The sequence below is a fragment of the Carlito syrichta genome, unplaced genomic scaffold, assembly GCF_000164805.1.
Source record: "Carlito syrichta isolate Samal-C Ts95f unplaced genomic scaffold, Tarsius_syrichta-2.0.1 Scaffold308154, whole genome shotgun sequence".
Taxonomy (NCBI): domain Eukaryota; kingdom Metazoa; phylum Chordata; class Mammalia; order Primates; family Tarsiidae; genus Carlito; species Carlito syrichta.
Window position 1 is genome coordinate 274,742 of NW_007252250.1, and position 13,220 is coordinate 287,961.

At 53.2% G+C, this 13,220-nt stretch overlaps 2 protein-coding genes across 2 annotated transcripts in view; one reads left to right on the forward strand and one right to left on the reverse strand.

Annotated features, from left to right (window-relative positions):
- LOC103267502 (40S ribosomal protein S24-like) overlaps nucleotides 1-211 on the forward strand; it is an 816-nt gene extending 605 nt beyond the window's left edge. Inside the window, exon 2 of the mRNA XM_008065089.2 lies at nucleotides 53-211. Coding sequence (XP_008063280.1) covers nucleotides 53-143 — 91 coding nt within the window. The 3' untranslated portion in view covers nucleotides 144-211. The remainder of the gene's footprint in view (nucleotides 1-52) is intronic.
- Nucleotides 1-13,220, reverse strand: part of HSPBP1 (HSPA (Hsp70) binding protein 1) — a 20,056-nt gene that overhangs the window by 2,306 nt on the left and 4,530 nt on the right. Inside the window, exons 4-7 of the mRNA XM_008065091.2 lie at nucleotides 9,737-9,961; nucleotides 4,216-4,371; nucleotides 3,964-4,060; nucleotides 3,377-3,488 (exon numbers count right to left, since the gene is read on the reverse strand). Of these exons, the coding sequence (XP_008063282.1) occupies nucleotides 3,377-3,488; nucleotides 3,964-4,060; nucleotides 4,216-4,371; nucleotides 9,737-9,961 (590 nt within the window). The remainder of the gene's footprint in view (nucleotides 1-3,376; nucleotides 3,489-3,963; nucleotides 4,061-4,215; nucleotides 4,372-9,736; nucleotides 9,962-13,220) is intronic.

Below are 13,220 nucleotides of genomic sequence, written 5' to 3' on the forward strand. Positions count from 1 at the left end.
GGGAGACCCCAACCCAAAAAAAAAAAAAAAAAAAAAAAAAAAAGACCTCAAGGAAGCAGCAAAAGGAACGCAAGAACAGAATGAAGAAAGTCAGGGGGACTGCAAAGGCCAGTGTTGGTGCTGGCAAAAAGGCAAAGGACTAAAGATGATGCAGTGACGGTATCTGTGGCCATTGTTTGGATTTTTCACGACCAGCTTAATAAACTAAAAATTAAAAAAAAAAATGCAAGAGCCATAGGTGCAGATATGCAATACACTCTGGGAGATGTTATAAAGACAATAAGGCAAGGGGCAGGACAGCGGTCATGACAGGCTGACTATGCACAAAATAGAGGAAAGGAAGACTTTCTACGCACCTTTGCTTATACATTCACCTGATAATTCAGGAAGGACATGTGAGGGACTGGGCAGTTGGGGACAGGGTAGAAGACTGTATCCTGTGAAGCTTGGATTTTGAACCATGTGACTATGGGACCTATTCAAGAAGCATTAGTAAAATTAAACTCTGTCCCATGCCCACAGAAATGCCCAAAAAGGCTTGGCTAAATCATGATATAGTCATCTTCGGGAGTACGGCGCAAGTGGATTATTAAATTACATTGAAATTCAGGTGGACCAACTTTTCCTATCTGAAAAGATTTCCAAGACACAGACACAAACACATATGAGGGGGAGGGCCACATGAAAACAGAGGCAGAGACTGCAGTGCTAGTTGACAAGCCAAGGAAAGCCACGGCTTGCCAGAACCGCCAGAACCTGGAAGAGACAAGCGAGGATTCTACCAGAGTCTCAGAGAAAGCAGGACCCTGCAGACACCTGGATTTGGGACTTCTAATCTCCAGAGCTGTGAGATGATAAAGTTTTAAGACACTCACTTTATTACGGCAGCCACAGGACACTAATATATTACCCTACCTGAAATAATAACCCTCAGCATTCTCTATCCCCTTAGCAGTTTGATTTTTCCTTGCTGTAGCTGACTCTCTGACATTATATAATTTATATACTAAATTACGTTACGTATGCATACAAGTACCCACCATGTATGTGTCTGCTTATCTGCATATGTTTAGCTTTCACCCCATGAGTGCCACAAGAGCCTAGACTGTATCTGTCTTTGTTCCCAAAGTACAGAATCCCCAGTACCCAAGTCGGGGCCTGGCAAGAGGGTGAGCCACCACCTGACAAATGGAGGGATAGAGAATGAATATCTCACAGGTTTACATATATGTCAAAACTTCTCACATTGTACATGTTCAATGTGTGCAGGTAGATTTTGGGTTTTTTTCTTTTTTTTTTCTTTTGAGTTGGAGTCTCTATCACCCAGGCAGGAGTGTAGTGGCATGCTCACGGCCACCACAGCCTCGACCTGCTGGGCTGTTGATCCTTCCACCTCAGCCTTCCAAGTAGCTGGAACTACAGGCGTTTGTCACCATACCCAGCTTATTTTTTAATTTATTGTAGAGACGAGGTCTCGCCAAGTTGCTCAGGCTGGTCTCAAACCCCTGGACTCAGGCAATCCTCTTGCCTCGGCTTCCCAAAATATGTTTTTTCTTTGAAACAGTCTCCTGCTCTGTGGCCCAGGCTGCTCTCAAACTCCTTGGCTCAAGTGCTCTTCCTGCCTCAGCTTCCTGAGTAGCTGGGAATACAAGTGCATGCCACCACACCCAGCTACAATATGTACAGTTTATTATATGACAATTATACCTCAATAAAGTAGATAAAAATTGTTTTTTTTAAAGAAAGATAAAAGAGTGCTGGTTAGGTTACACGAGGCCACTACTATTGGCCCCTGAACACCTCCAGGGCAGGGACAAGGCAGGCCTCAAGGGTGAGCCCCACATTGCCTGGCCTAGGGTCTGGCACACCAGAGGCTCAGGGGATGCCTGGAAGATGAACATGACCAACACACTCCAGCCTGAAACCACAAAACACCCACACGCTCTGTGGCTGAAGCCCCAGCTCAGGCTGATCCTGACTTCCCCTGCCCATAGACTGCAGACACTTATGTCTGTGGGTTCCAGTGATAAGGGCAGCAGGTCAGCAGCTGGGGACAGCTATCTGTTCTCTCCTCGTCACCCCTGCACCCACCACCCAGCGCCCCTCCGTAAACACTTGATGGCATCCACAGAGGAATGAACTCAATACAAGGGACGTCCCAGGAGGGTGGGCACCAGCGTCTGGGTAGTTGGAACTTCCAAGAATGAATCTGTTACCTCACAAGCAATTAACTGAGCTATCTGAATATCTCATTAGTTGTGATTGAGCATTTATTTTTGACTTACATGTTTTATTACCTAATGTATTATCACTTATGTGTCACTTACATATTTAATTAAATAGCTAATGGTGTTATGTATCACTTGCTACTTATCTAATTAAATAATTGGTTATTTGCCATTTACTTGTTATTTCTTATCAATTGAAATGCGTAATCCTTCTGATGTGAGTGACAGGAGCTAAATAATGACATCAGGTCACGTAGATAACATTTAGATAACTTCATCAACCCTTGAGAACCTCTAAGCTCTCCCTTTCCCTGTCTTCTCCCCTGACAGACACAGCACAGGGAACAGGAAGGATGACATCACTGTTTGCTAAATGGAGAGGAGTGAAACGCACAGAAAAAAAGAGAGAAGGCAGGCCAGGCTCAGTGGCTCAGCCTGTAATCCCAGCACTTTGGGAGGCTGAGGAGAGTGGACTGCCTGAGCCCACGCGTTCGAGACCAGCCTGGGCAACTTGGCAAGACTTCGTCTCTACAATAAATTGAAAATTAGCTGGGTGCGGTAGTGTGTGCCTATAGTTCCAACTGCTTGGAAGGCTGAGGTGGAAGGATTGTCGGAGCCCAGCAGGTCGATGCTGGGATAGCCATGAGCATGCCACTGCACTTCATCCTGGGTGACGGAGTGAGACTCCAACTCAATAAAAAGAGAGAGAGCAGGCAGCCAGGCACAGGGATTCACATCTGCCATCCCAGCACTCTGGGAGACTGAGGCTGGAGAATAGCTTGAGCTCAGGAGTTCGAGATCAGCCTGGGCAACATAGCAAGACCTCATTTCTACAAAAACTACAAAAATTAGCTGAACATGGTGGCATGTGCCTGTAGTCCCAGCCCTCAGGAGGCTGAGGCAGGAGGATTGCCTAAGCCCAGGAGGTCGAGGCTGCAGTGAGCCATGATCACGCTACTGCATTCCAGCCTGGAGGGAGACCCGACTCAAAAAAAAAAAAAAAGAAAAGAAAAAAGATTTTTAAAAAGAGAGAATGTAAGGAGAGCCTGAGCCAGCAGACCCTGGGGCCCCTGAGGGCGAGGACAGGCTGGCTGGTACCTCCTCAGCCCCCACCATGCAGCTTCCCCCTCCCCCGGCCCCCCCAGCACCTGGTACTCCTCGTGCTGCTGCAGTAGCTGGCAGCGGTGGCGGAGCAGCTCCTCCAGGCCCAGCTGGGGCTCCCGGCACTCGCGCACGCCCTGCGGGAAGTCTGTCACCAGGCTGTGGGAACATGAGAGGAGCCCTTATGACCTCTCTCGACAAGCAGCGCTGCCCACTCCCCACTGCTCCCAGAGAGCCTGGCACATCGCTGCCCTCCCCCCACCCCCGTCTTGGTTTCCCTATCTGCAAGTCGGACCTTGCATCAGCCAGGGAGGACGGTGCAGTTCCAGGCACAGGTGATTCAGAGCCCACTCCCAGGTGGCTTCACCCCGTCATTTGCTTAGACACTGACCCACCTGCACTGTGTGTGGGGGCGTGGGGGGTAAGAAAGCCTCTCTTCTACCCACAAGGCCTCAGCATCAGACCCCAGAGGGGAGGAAACTGAGGCTCCCTGATTCCTCCTCCTCTCTGACCCAAACCCTTGATGCCCACGGGGAAGGGCCACTAGGGAGGAGGAGGCTGGTGGGCAAATTCCTGAGCCACCCCTGCCCAGGGGATCCCACTCCCACCCCGCCCCCAAAGGGCCCTAGCGCACCTGCACAGGGCTCCAAGTACGTGCTCGTGGAAGGGGCTGTGTTCCGTCCGCACGAGGGCCACCAGCTGCTGGACCATCCCCATGGAGCACAGGGTCCCTGGGGGAGGGGCTGCAAGGTCAGCGGGCAGCCCTACCGGTCTGCTATGCCTGGTCCCTCCCTGGGTGTCTGTTCCTCCCCTTCCCCCACACCTGCACCATCCCCAGGGCATCTGCTCCCCCCACGTCTGCCCCCTCTCAGGGGCCACCCCCCACCTTTGTGCTCGGGGTGGCCCACCAGCAGGTTCTGCAACAGGAATGCCGACTTGACCTTGAGCTTCTGCACCTGCTGTTGCATGGCCCGCATCAACACAGAGAAGCCATCCAGGCGGAGGAACTGCAGCAGCCCAGCCTCTTGCTCTCGGACAAGGCCTGGAGGGGAAGGCAGGGTCTTGTGTCACCATCACCATCACTACCATTATCATAACCATCATCATCCTCACCACTATCACCATCCTACCACCACCACCATCATCGCCTTCCATGGCGATGAGCCTGCACTATGCAGGCGTTAACTTTTTTGACGTATGTTTTTGAGACATAATTCACAATCCACACAGTTCACCCTTTTAAAGTGTACAACTCTGTGATCTTTAAAACATTCACAAGGTTGTGCAACCATCACCACTAGCAACTCCAGAACACTTTCATCACCCCCAAAAGAAACCCTGTATCTATTAGCAATCACTCCTAGTTTCCCCAATCCCTTCAACCATGAATCTAATGTCTGTCTCTATGGATTTGCCTGTCCTGGACATTTCATATAAGTGGATTTACACAATATGTGACCTTCTGTGTCTGGTTTCTTTTGCTCAGCATATTTTCAAGGTCCATTCGTGTTGCAAATTATGTTGGTGCTTCATTCCTGTTCATGGCTGAAAAATATTCCACTGCATGGTTACACACATTTTGTCTTTCCATTCATCAGTTGATGGAAGCATTATCTTCTTTTTTTTTCTGAGTTGGAGTCTCACTCCATCGCCCAGGCTGGGGTACAGTGGCATGCTCACAACCATCCCAGCGTCAGCCTGCTGGGCTCCAGCAATCCTTCCGCCTCAGCCTTCCAAGTAGCCGGAACTACAGGCACATGCTACCATGCCTTGCTAATTTTTATGTATTGTGGAGACGAGGTCTCGCCAAGTCGCCCAGGCTTGTCTCGAACCCACGGGTTCAGGCAATCCACTAGCCTCAGCCTCCCAAAGTGCTGGGATGACAGGCTGAGCCACAGAGCCGGGTGGCATTATCTCTTTTTACACCTCCCAACTGTCCTACAGGTGGGTGCACTCAGACTCTTATTTTACAGATGAGGAAACTGAGGCCCCCAAGCTACAGAGCATGCAGGCCCTTCATCCTGAAGGAGATGAGACTCTGGAAGGCCTCCACGCAGGACAAGGACCAGCCTATGAGTGCCCCTTTAGTGAGTGGCCAGCTCCTGGGGAGGCTGAGGCCTGCACTGCCAAGGAAGGACAGGAGCCACTAGTAGTTTGTGGCTACTACTAAGTATCTGGCATGTGGCCAGGGCAACTGAGAAATTGAGTTGTTCATTTCATCCAAGTTCAACTCATATAAACTTAAAGTAAAACAGCAGATGTGTAAAATATTTTCCCTTAAACATAATTAATTATGGGGGGGGGTTGTTGTTTTTTTGAGATAGGGTCTTGCTCTGTCACTCAGCACAGTGGTGTGATTGTAGCTCACTGCAGCCTCGACCTCCTGGGCTCAAGCAATCCTCTCACTTTGGCCTCCCAAAGTGCTAGAATTACAGGTGTGAGCCCCTACGTCCAGCCTAAATGCAACCTTTTTGCTTGGATCCAAAAAAAGTTGCTTGGATCTGATGCTATTTCACGCCCCCTGCTGAGAACTCAGCAACTGAGTTGAGGTGTGCTTTATTTGTAAAATACACACCAGGTCTTGAAGAGTTAGCATGACAAAAAGACAAAGAATCTCATTAATGTTCTGTATTAATCTCATGTTGGAATTCTAATCGTTTGAATATATTGGGTTAAATAAAATGTTATTTCATTTCAAAAGAAAAAAGAATGGGCCTGGGGGGAGTGGAAGCTGTGAAGACCCCCACATTCAGCCAGGAAGCACGGCCTGCTGGCCCACCTTCAGATGCACCGCAGCCGCCTGGCTGCTTCTCCTGGGCGCAGTTGGCACTCGGGCCAGGTCCCTCTGTGTTGGGGCTACCTGCACACTGTGGTGGCAGGCCGCATCCCTGGCCCCTGCCCACTCCCTGCCAGGACCTCCTCCCTCCCAGCTGTGACAGCCAAAAGCATTTCCAAGCATTCACCCTGCGTCCCCTGGAGGACACGGCCGCCCCGTTTGGGGCACTGCCCTGCTCCCCACTCGGCCCTTGCCTCTTGCCCAGTTATTCCCATAACCTCCCTCCTCCCTCCTGTGCCCCCCACCGCATGTGCCCTCTTTCCTCTGCGGCAGTATGGGGGGGTCACAGCATAGCTGCTGTCGCCTTCAGCGAGAACGCCAAAGCCATTCTGGCGGCCCACACAGCTTCCTTAAAAAGTTACGCTTATTCAGCGCTAAAAAGAAATGAGCTGTCAAGCCCAGAAAAGACACAGAGGAACCGTAAATGCATATGACAAAGTGAAAGGCGCCAATCTGAACAGCCGGCAGATGCAGAGCCCGATCAAACGACATTCCAGAAAAGGCAAAATATGGAGACTGCCAGGAGAGCAGGACAGGAGCCGGCCGGGATGAACGGGCATGGCACGAGGAATCCAGGGCTGGGAGACCACTGGGTGGGGGGCTGTCACGATGGATGCTGGTCACCACACACCTGTTCAGACCCACAGGACACCACAAGTGAGTCCTGATGGACACCACAGACTGCGGGTGATGAGACGTGGCCACACAGGCTCGTGGACGTGGATGGGGGTTGTACTCATGGAGAGCAGGAGTAATAGGAACCTCCTGACCTCCCTCTCCATGTTGCTGTGAACCTAAAACTGCTCTAAAAGCACAAAGTGTGGACCGCCCCCCATGGCCTCCCGCCCCACTGCCCTCTGACCCCTAGAAGTCCTCTCTCTGTGGAAACAAAGGGCCACTCTGAAGGGGAGGGAGGCTGTGCCTTCCTGGGGGAGGCGGAGAGTGCAGAGACACCACAATACTGCCTTGGGTGGCCAGAGTGAGGGGCTGTGCTCTGCAGAGGGCCCCCAGCACAGATTCACCCAGTGGCAACTGAACAGACACACACACACACACACACACACACACACACACACACACACACACACTAAGCATATACAACCACACACACTTGCTTACAGATTTATTAAGACCTCTGGAAGCAGACGCTGGTCTCACAGTGGTTTGCTCTAATGGGACCAGTGGTTGGGGACAGGCTTTCCATTGAGTACTCTCTTGCACCTGTCAAACTGTCAATGATGTGACTGTCTCATAGATTTTAAAAGTTCAGTGACTTCTTTTGAAATGCCAGCTAGCAAAAGAAAGTCCTGCTGTCCCTCCCACCCCCCACCCCTGCCTGGCCCTGGGGCCCCACACCACACCCCCTCCTTGCCCTCTGGGGCAGAGCCGCCCCTGTCTGTCTACCTTCTTCTCCCTAGTTTGGGAGGGGCAGTCTGAACGCTTCCTTCTCCAGGACGCCCTCCCTTCCCTGCTAGGCTGCTTCCTTCTTCCAAAGCCTCCTCCCAGCCAAGCCCTCCGTGCTTCTCTCCAGGCCTCTGTGCCCCACGGCACCATCTGTCCTTCTCATGGGAATAGGATGCTGGAAGACCAGAGCTTGGGAGGCACGAGGTAGGGGAGGGGTGTTGGGACCCCTCTCCTCCCCCATCTCATCGACCCCACGACTTCTGGGGCTGAGAAACAGCCAAGCTCGAAGAGATCAACAGAGAGTGTCCACGTGACCCAGTAGCTCACTCCTGGGAATGTGCCCAGGAGAAATGAGAATAAGGAGAACAAGCATCCACACAGAGCCCCACACAGCCGTGTTCCCACAGCACGGGAGCCCAGAGACAGAGCAGCCAGATGGCCATCTGCAGATGGATGCACAGACATAATGTGGCCCATCCACACGATGGGGTATTTTCCGCCATAAAGAGGAATGAGCCAGGTGTCGTGGCTCACACCTGCAATCCCTGCACTTTAGGAGGCCCAGACGAGAGGTCTGCTTCTGCTCAGGAGTTTGAGACCAGCCTGGGCAACTTGGCGAGACCTTGTCTATCCCTACGAAAAAAACTAGCTAGTCATGGTGGCATGCACCTGTAGTCCCAGCTACCTGGGGGGCTGAGCTGGAAGGATCAACAGCCCAGGAGGTCAAGGTTGTGGTGAGCTATGGCAATGTCACTGCACTCCAACTCAGGCGACAGAGTGAGACCCCAATTCAGAAAAGAATGATGAAGACTGACACTTGCAACAACATGCATGGACTTTATGCTAAGTGAAAGGAGCCAGAGACAAAAGGGTACTGGGCACAGCTCCATCGGCATGGCCGTCCAGGACAGGGAAGGCCTCAGAGACAGGGCAGCAGGCACCAGGAGGGAGGGCTAAGGGGACTGGCTAGGGGTGAGGGGCTTCGGGTCTGGGCAAAGAAGGAAATGTTCTGAAGTCACGCAGTGGCAGTACCTGCACAACCCTGGAAATATACTAGAAAGTACTAAGTGGCACATGGTAGAAGGACGGATTGTGTGGGTGAACTATGTCTAAATAAAGCTGCTTAAGCAAAAGGGAAACCGTCCAACGGTGTCCACGCGTAGCCCTCGCACAGATGAACATCTGAACCACGGGGAAGAACACCACCAGGCTCGAGCCCGGGCTCTGTGTGTCCTCACTGGGCCCCAGCCCAATCCCTCCTATGCAGAGGAGACACAGTCGGTCCTACCTCAAGGGTGTGCACGAGGACTGAACCAGTTAACGTCTGGCACAGAGAGCACCCCAGAGACAAGTGGCTTCTGTCTGTCCTCCCCACAACTTGGCACCTGTCTCCTGAGAGGCAGCATAGGTAGGAGTCCGAGCCAGCTCTGCCCCTCGATGCTGCACAACCCTGGCCAAATCCCTCTGTCCACAGCTCCGTTTCAAACAAGGATGAGAACTGTCCTTACTTCACAGGGCCATAGAATAAAAAGAATTGTGGGCTGGGTGTGGTGGCTCATGCCTGTAAGTCCAGCACTCTGGGAGGCCGGGGCAGGAGGACTGCTTGAGCCCAGGAGTTGGAGACCAGCCTGGGCAACATAGTGAGATTTCGTCTTTACAAAAAAATAAAAATAAAAATCAGCCAGGAGTGGTGGCATGTGCCTGCAGTCCCAGCTACTTGGGAGGCTGAGGCAGGAGGACTGCTTGAACCCAGGAATTTGAGGCTACAATGAGCCATGATTGTGCCACTGCACTCCAGCCTGGGTAACAGAGTAAGACCCAACTCAAAAATACTTTTTTCAAAAAAAAAAAGGACCTGTGTACAGCAAGGGTTCTCGATTGAAGGGTTCTCATGAGGCCTGGAGGCAGCTGTGGCTATCTGAGCTGGGGTGCAAGTGTATCTCCACTGTGGGAAGGCTGCCCACTAGACACTGCTCAGGGTCCCACCGTGCCCTGACAAAGGGTGAACCGCCCCACACACCAGCAGCGCTAAGCGCCCAAGCCAGCCCAGGGCAGCTTCGACTCCCAAGGTTCCTGTGTGGCATGTCCCTCAGTCTGGCTAGCTGGGGTCTTGGCCTGGGCCCTCCTCCAAGCATCCCCAGCCCCTGGCGCCACCCCGGACACTCACAGGAGATGGCGAAGAGCGCCTTGACGCGCACCGTGTCGCAGGAGTCACGGTCCAGCAGCCGCAGCAGCTTGCGCAGGGCGCCAAGGCCCAGCACCTGCTCCTGGATGGCCGCCACGTTCTGGCTGCATGTGCCGATGAGTTGCGCCGCCCGCCACCGCAACCCCGCAGCCCCTGCCTCCAGGTACTGGCCCACCAGCAGATGCATGCCTGACAGCTGGCAGAAGTCTGTGCAGAGAGGGAGGAGAGGCCCGTGTCAGGGACTGAGTCATGCCCCAGATTCACAGGGGACATCACAGCCCCCAGGACCTCAGGATGAGGCTGTGTGCGGAGACGGGTCTTGAGGGGTGATTAAGGTAAAACGAGGTCCCCAGGGTGAGACCTGATCTCAGCTGACTGGCGTCCTGAAAAGAAGAGATTAGGACACAGTCACCCATAGGGACGAGGCCACAGAGAAGACGCCACCTGTGAGCTAAGGAGAGAGGCCCCAAGAGACACCAACCCTGCAATGTCTGCACCTCAGACTTCCAGCCTCCAGAGGCAGGAGGAGATAAATTCCTGCTGTTACAGCCACGAAGTCTGTAGCACTTAGTGACAGCAGCCCTGGAAGACGACAACATCAGGATAGGTTGGAGGGGAAGGCCAGCTCCCACAGACCTGCCCCTGTGCCCAATTTTCTCCATGCCCCACCAGAGGTCACACCACAGGGACTGCAACTCCACTCTGTTGGCATCTGAGGTGTGAGGATCCCGGGCTCCAGCCCACCAGATGTCAGTGCTGACCCTCGGTCTTTATGACAAGCAGCATGCCCCCAGGGGAGAGCTGCCCACTAGACCATGGTTAACAAGCCCGAATTTTTTTTTTTTTTTCCGAATCGGAGTCTCATTCTGTCACCCAGGGTGGAGTACAATGGCACACTCATGGCCACCACAGCCTTGACCTGCTGGGTTCCAGTGATCCTTCTGCCTCAGCCTGGAACTATAGGCACGTGCCACCACACCTGGCTAATTTTTTGGTTTATTATAGAGATGAGGTCTTGCCAAGTTGCTGAGGCTGGTCTCGAACCTCTGGGCTCAGGCAGTTCTCTCACCTGTGCCTCCCAAAGTGCTGGGATGACAGGTGTGAGCCACCACACCTGACCCATCTTTGTAAATAATTGGAATGTGGGTGCATTTGCACAAGGCGAAACATCGGGTTCCTGGGACCCAGAGAGTCCACGCCCGGGCAGAGACCCACAAAAGAGCTGAAAGCAGGGACCAGATACTTCCATGCCCACGGCCACAGCACAGGAGGTCCACACGTCCACTAGTGGCTGAAGGGAGCAGCAGAACCCAGTATGGTCACACAACGGAGTACTAGCTATAGGGGGAACACTCTGAAATGGGCCCCAACATGGGTGAGCCTTAAAGGCACGACAAGCCGGGCTCAGTGGCTCAGCCTGTAATCCTGCGCCTTTGGGAAGCTGAGGTGAATGGATTGCCTGAGCCCGCGGGTTCGAGACCCTCCTGGGCAACTTGGCGAGACCTCATCTCTACAAGAAAAAAAAAAAAAATCAGCCGGGCATGGTAGCGCATGCCTGTAATTCAGGCTACTCGGAAGGATGAGGTGGAAGGATCGCTGGAGCCCAGCGGCGAGGTTGCGGTGACTGGAAGCGGCCATTGCACTCTAGTCTGGGCGACCGAGTGAGACTCCAAATCAAAAAAAAAAAAAAAAAAAAAGGCACGACACTCAGGGAGGGGGCCACATGCTGTAGGACCTCATACAAGAAACATCCAGAACAGACAAATCCAGGGGCAGAAAGCTGCTTAGTGCTGCCAGTGGCAGAGGGAGGGACTGCTGAAGGGGTCCAGGGTCTCCTTTGGAAGTGATGGAAACGTTCTGGAAATAGAGACAGCACTGTACAACACTGTGGTTGTACTAACTCCCATGGGATCACACACTTTAAGATTTTATGTTATGTGAACGTCACCTCAACAGATAATAGTAACAATAAGTGGCATGAACAGCCATGTCCCCTCAGTCCATCTTCACCAGCACTGGGCATCTTTATTAAAGAAAAAAATAGGAGAAGGAGTAAATAAATTAAAAAGGAACAAAAACAGGCCAGGCACAGTGGCTCATGGCTGTGGTCCCATGCTTTGGGAAGCCGAAGTGAAAGGACTGCTTGAGCCCACGAGTTTGAAACCAGCGTGAGCAGTATAGCGAGACCTCATCTCCACAAAAAAATCAAAAAAATTAGCTGGATGTGGTGGCAAGAACCTGTAGTCCCAGCTCCTCAGGAGGCTGAGACAGGAGGATCATCTGAGCTCAGGAGGGTGAGGCTGCGGTGACCTGTGATCGCACCACTACACTTCAGCCAGGGCAACAGAGTGAGACCCCAATTCAAAATACGTGTGTGTGTGTGTGTGTGTGTGTGTGTGTGTGTGTACATTATATATATATAGAAAGAGAGAGAGAGAGAGGAAAGGGGTGGGAGAGGAAGTGGTGTCTTTGGCTTAACTCTCATTCGGTGACTAATAAGGTGTGACAGTCGCTGCTCCTGCCACTGGAGACTGACACAGCGCTTATTAGCACATAGCAGCTGCCCCATAGATATCTCCTGAACAAGCAAAACCGGAATGAAAGAGCACAGTGGTTAGAAGCCACCCTGCGGACTAGAGGGGCCTCTCTGCGCGGGTGAGTCTGGGAAGTGGGGGTGTGGGTAAGCAAGCAGGGCGGCCTTCCGCAGGCCTCAGGGAGCCAGTTGTGCCGGCTGCCCCAGGGCTTCCCCAGTAGCGCCCAGCCCCCGCCCACAACAAAAACACCCTGACTCCCTGCACTACGCCCCGTTTCCTCTGTGCCTGGTATGCGTGGTTTTCGGCCCACCCGCCACAGCCCGTGGACAGAGGTGGTAAGGAGGCGTACACAGAGTCTCAGGCCCTGCCCTGTACAAAGCCTGAAGCGCCAAGTGACGCCCAAGGCCACAACCTCAGCCCAAAGCTACGCCCCCAACCACCACACCCTTAGCCCAAAGCCACACCCCCAACCACCACCACGCCCTCAGCCCAAAGCCACGCCCCCAACCACCACACCACACCCTCAGCCCAAAGCCACACCCAACCACACCACACCCTAAGCCCCAAGCCACGCCCCCAAGCAACATACCACGCCCCCGGCCCAAAGCCACACCCTCTGGCTAAAGCTGCGCCCTCAACCACTGCCACCCTCCGTGGAGGTGGGGTCCCACCTGGATCGCTGCCCAAGCCTTCTGTCGGCTCAGCTGCTCTTGATGAGGTTGGGCCTCATCTGCCAGACCCTGCAGCTGGGTCAGCTCCCTCCCGACCCCTCACCTCAGGGCCTTTGCTGCTATTACGGAACTCGCCAGGCCTTTGCACTGGCTGTTCCCGCTGTCTGCAGCCGTCCCCGGAGATCATCCCCCAACTCACGCCCTCACTTCAGGTCTCTGATCAGTCACCTTGGGGAGGCCTTCTCTCCCCACCCGCCCGAG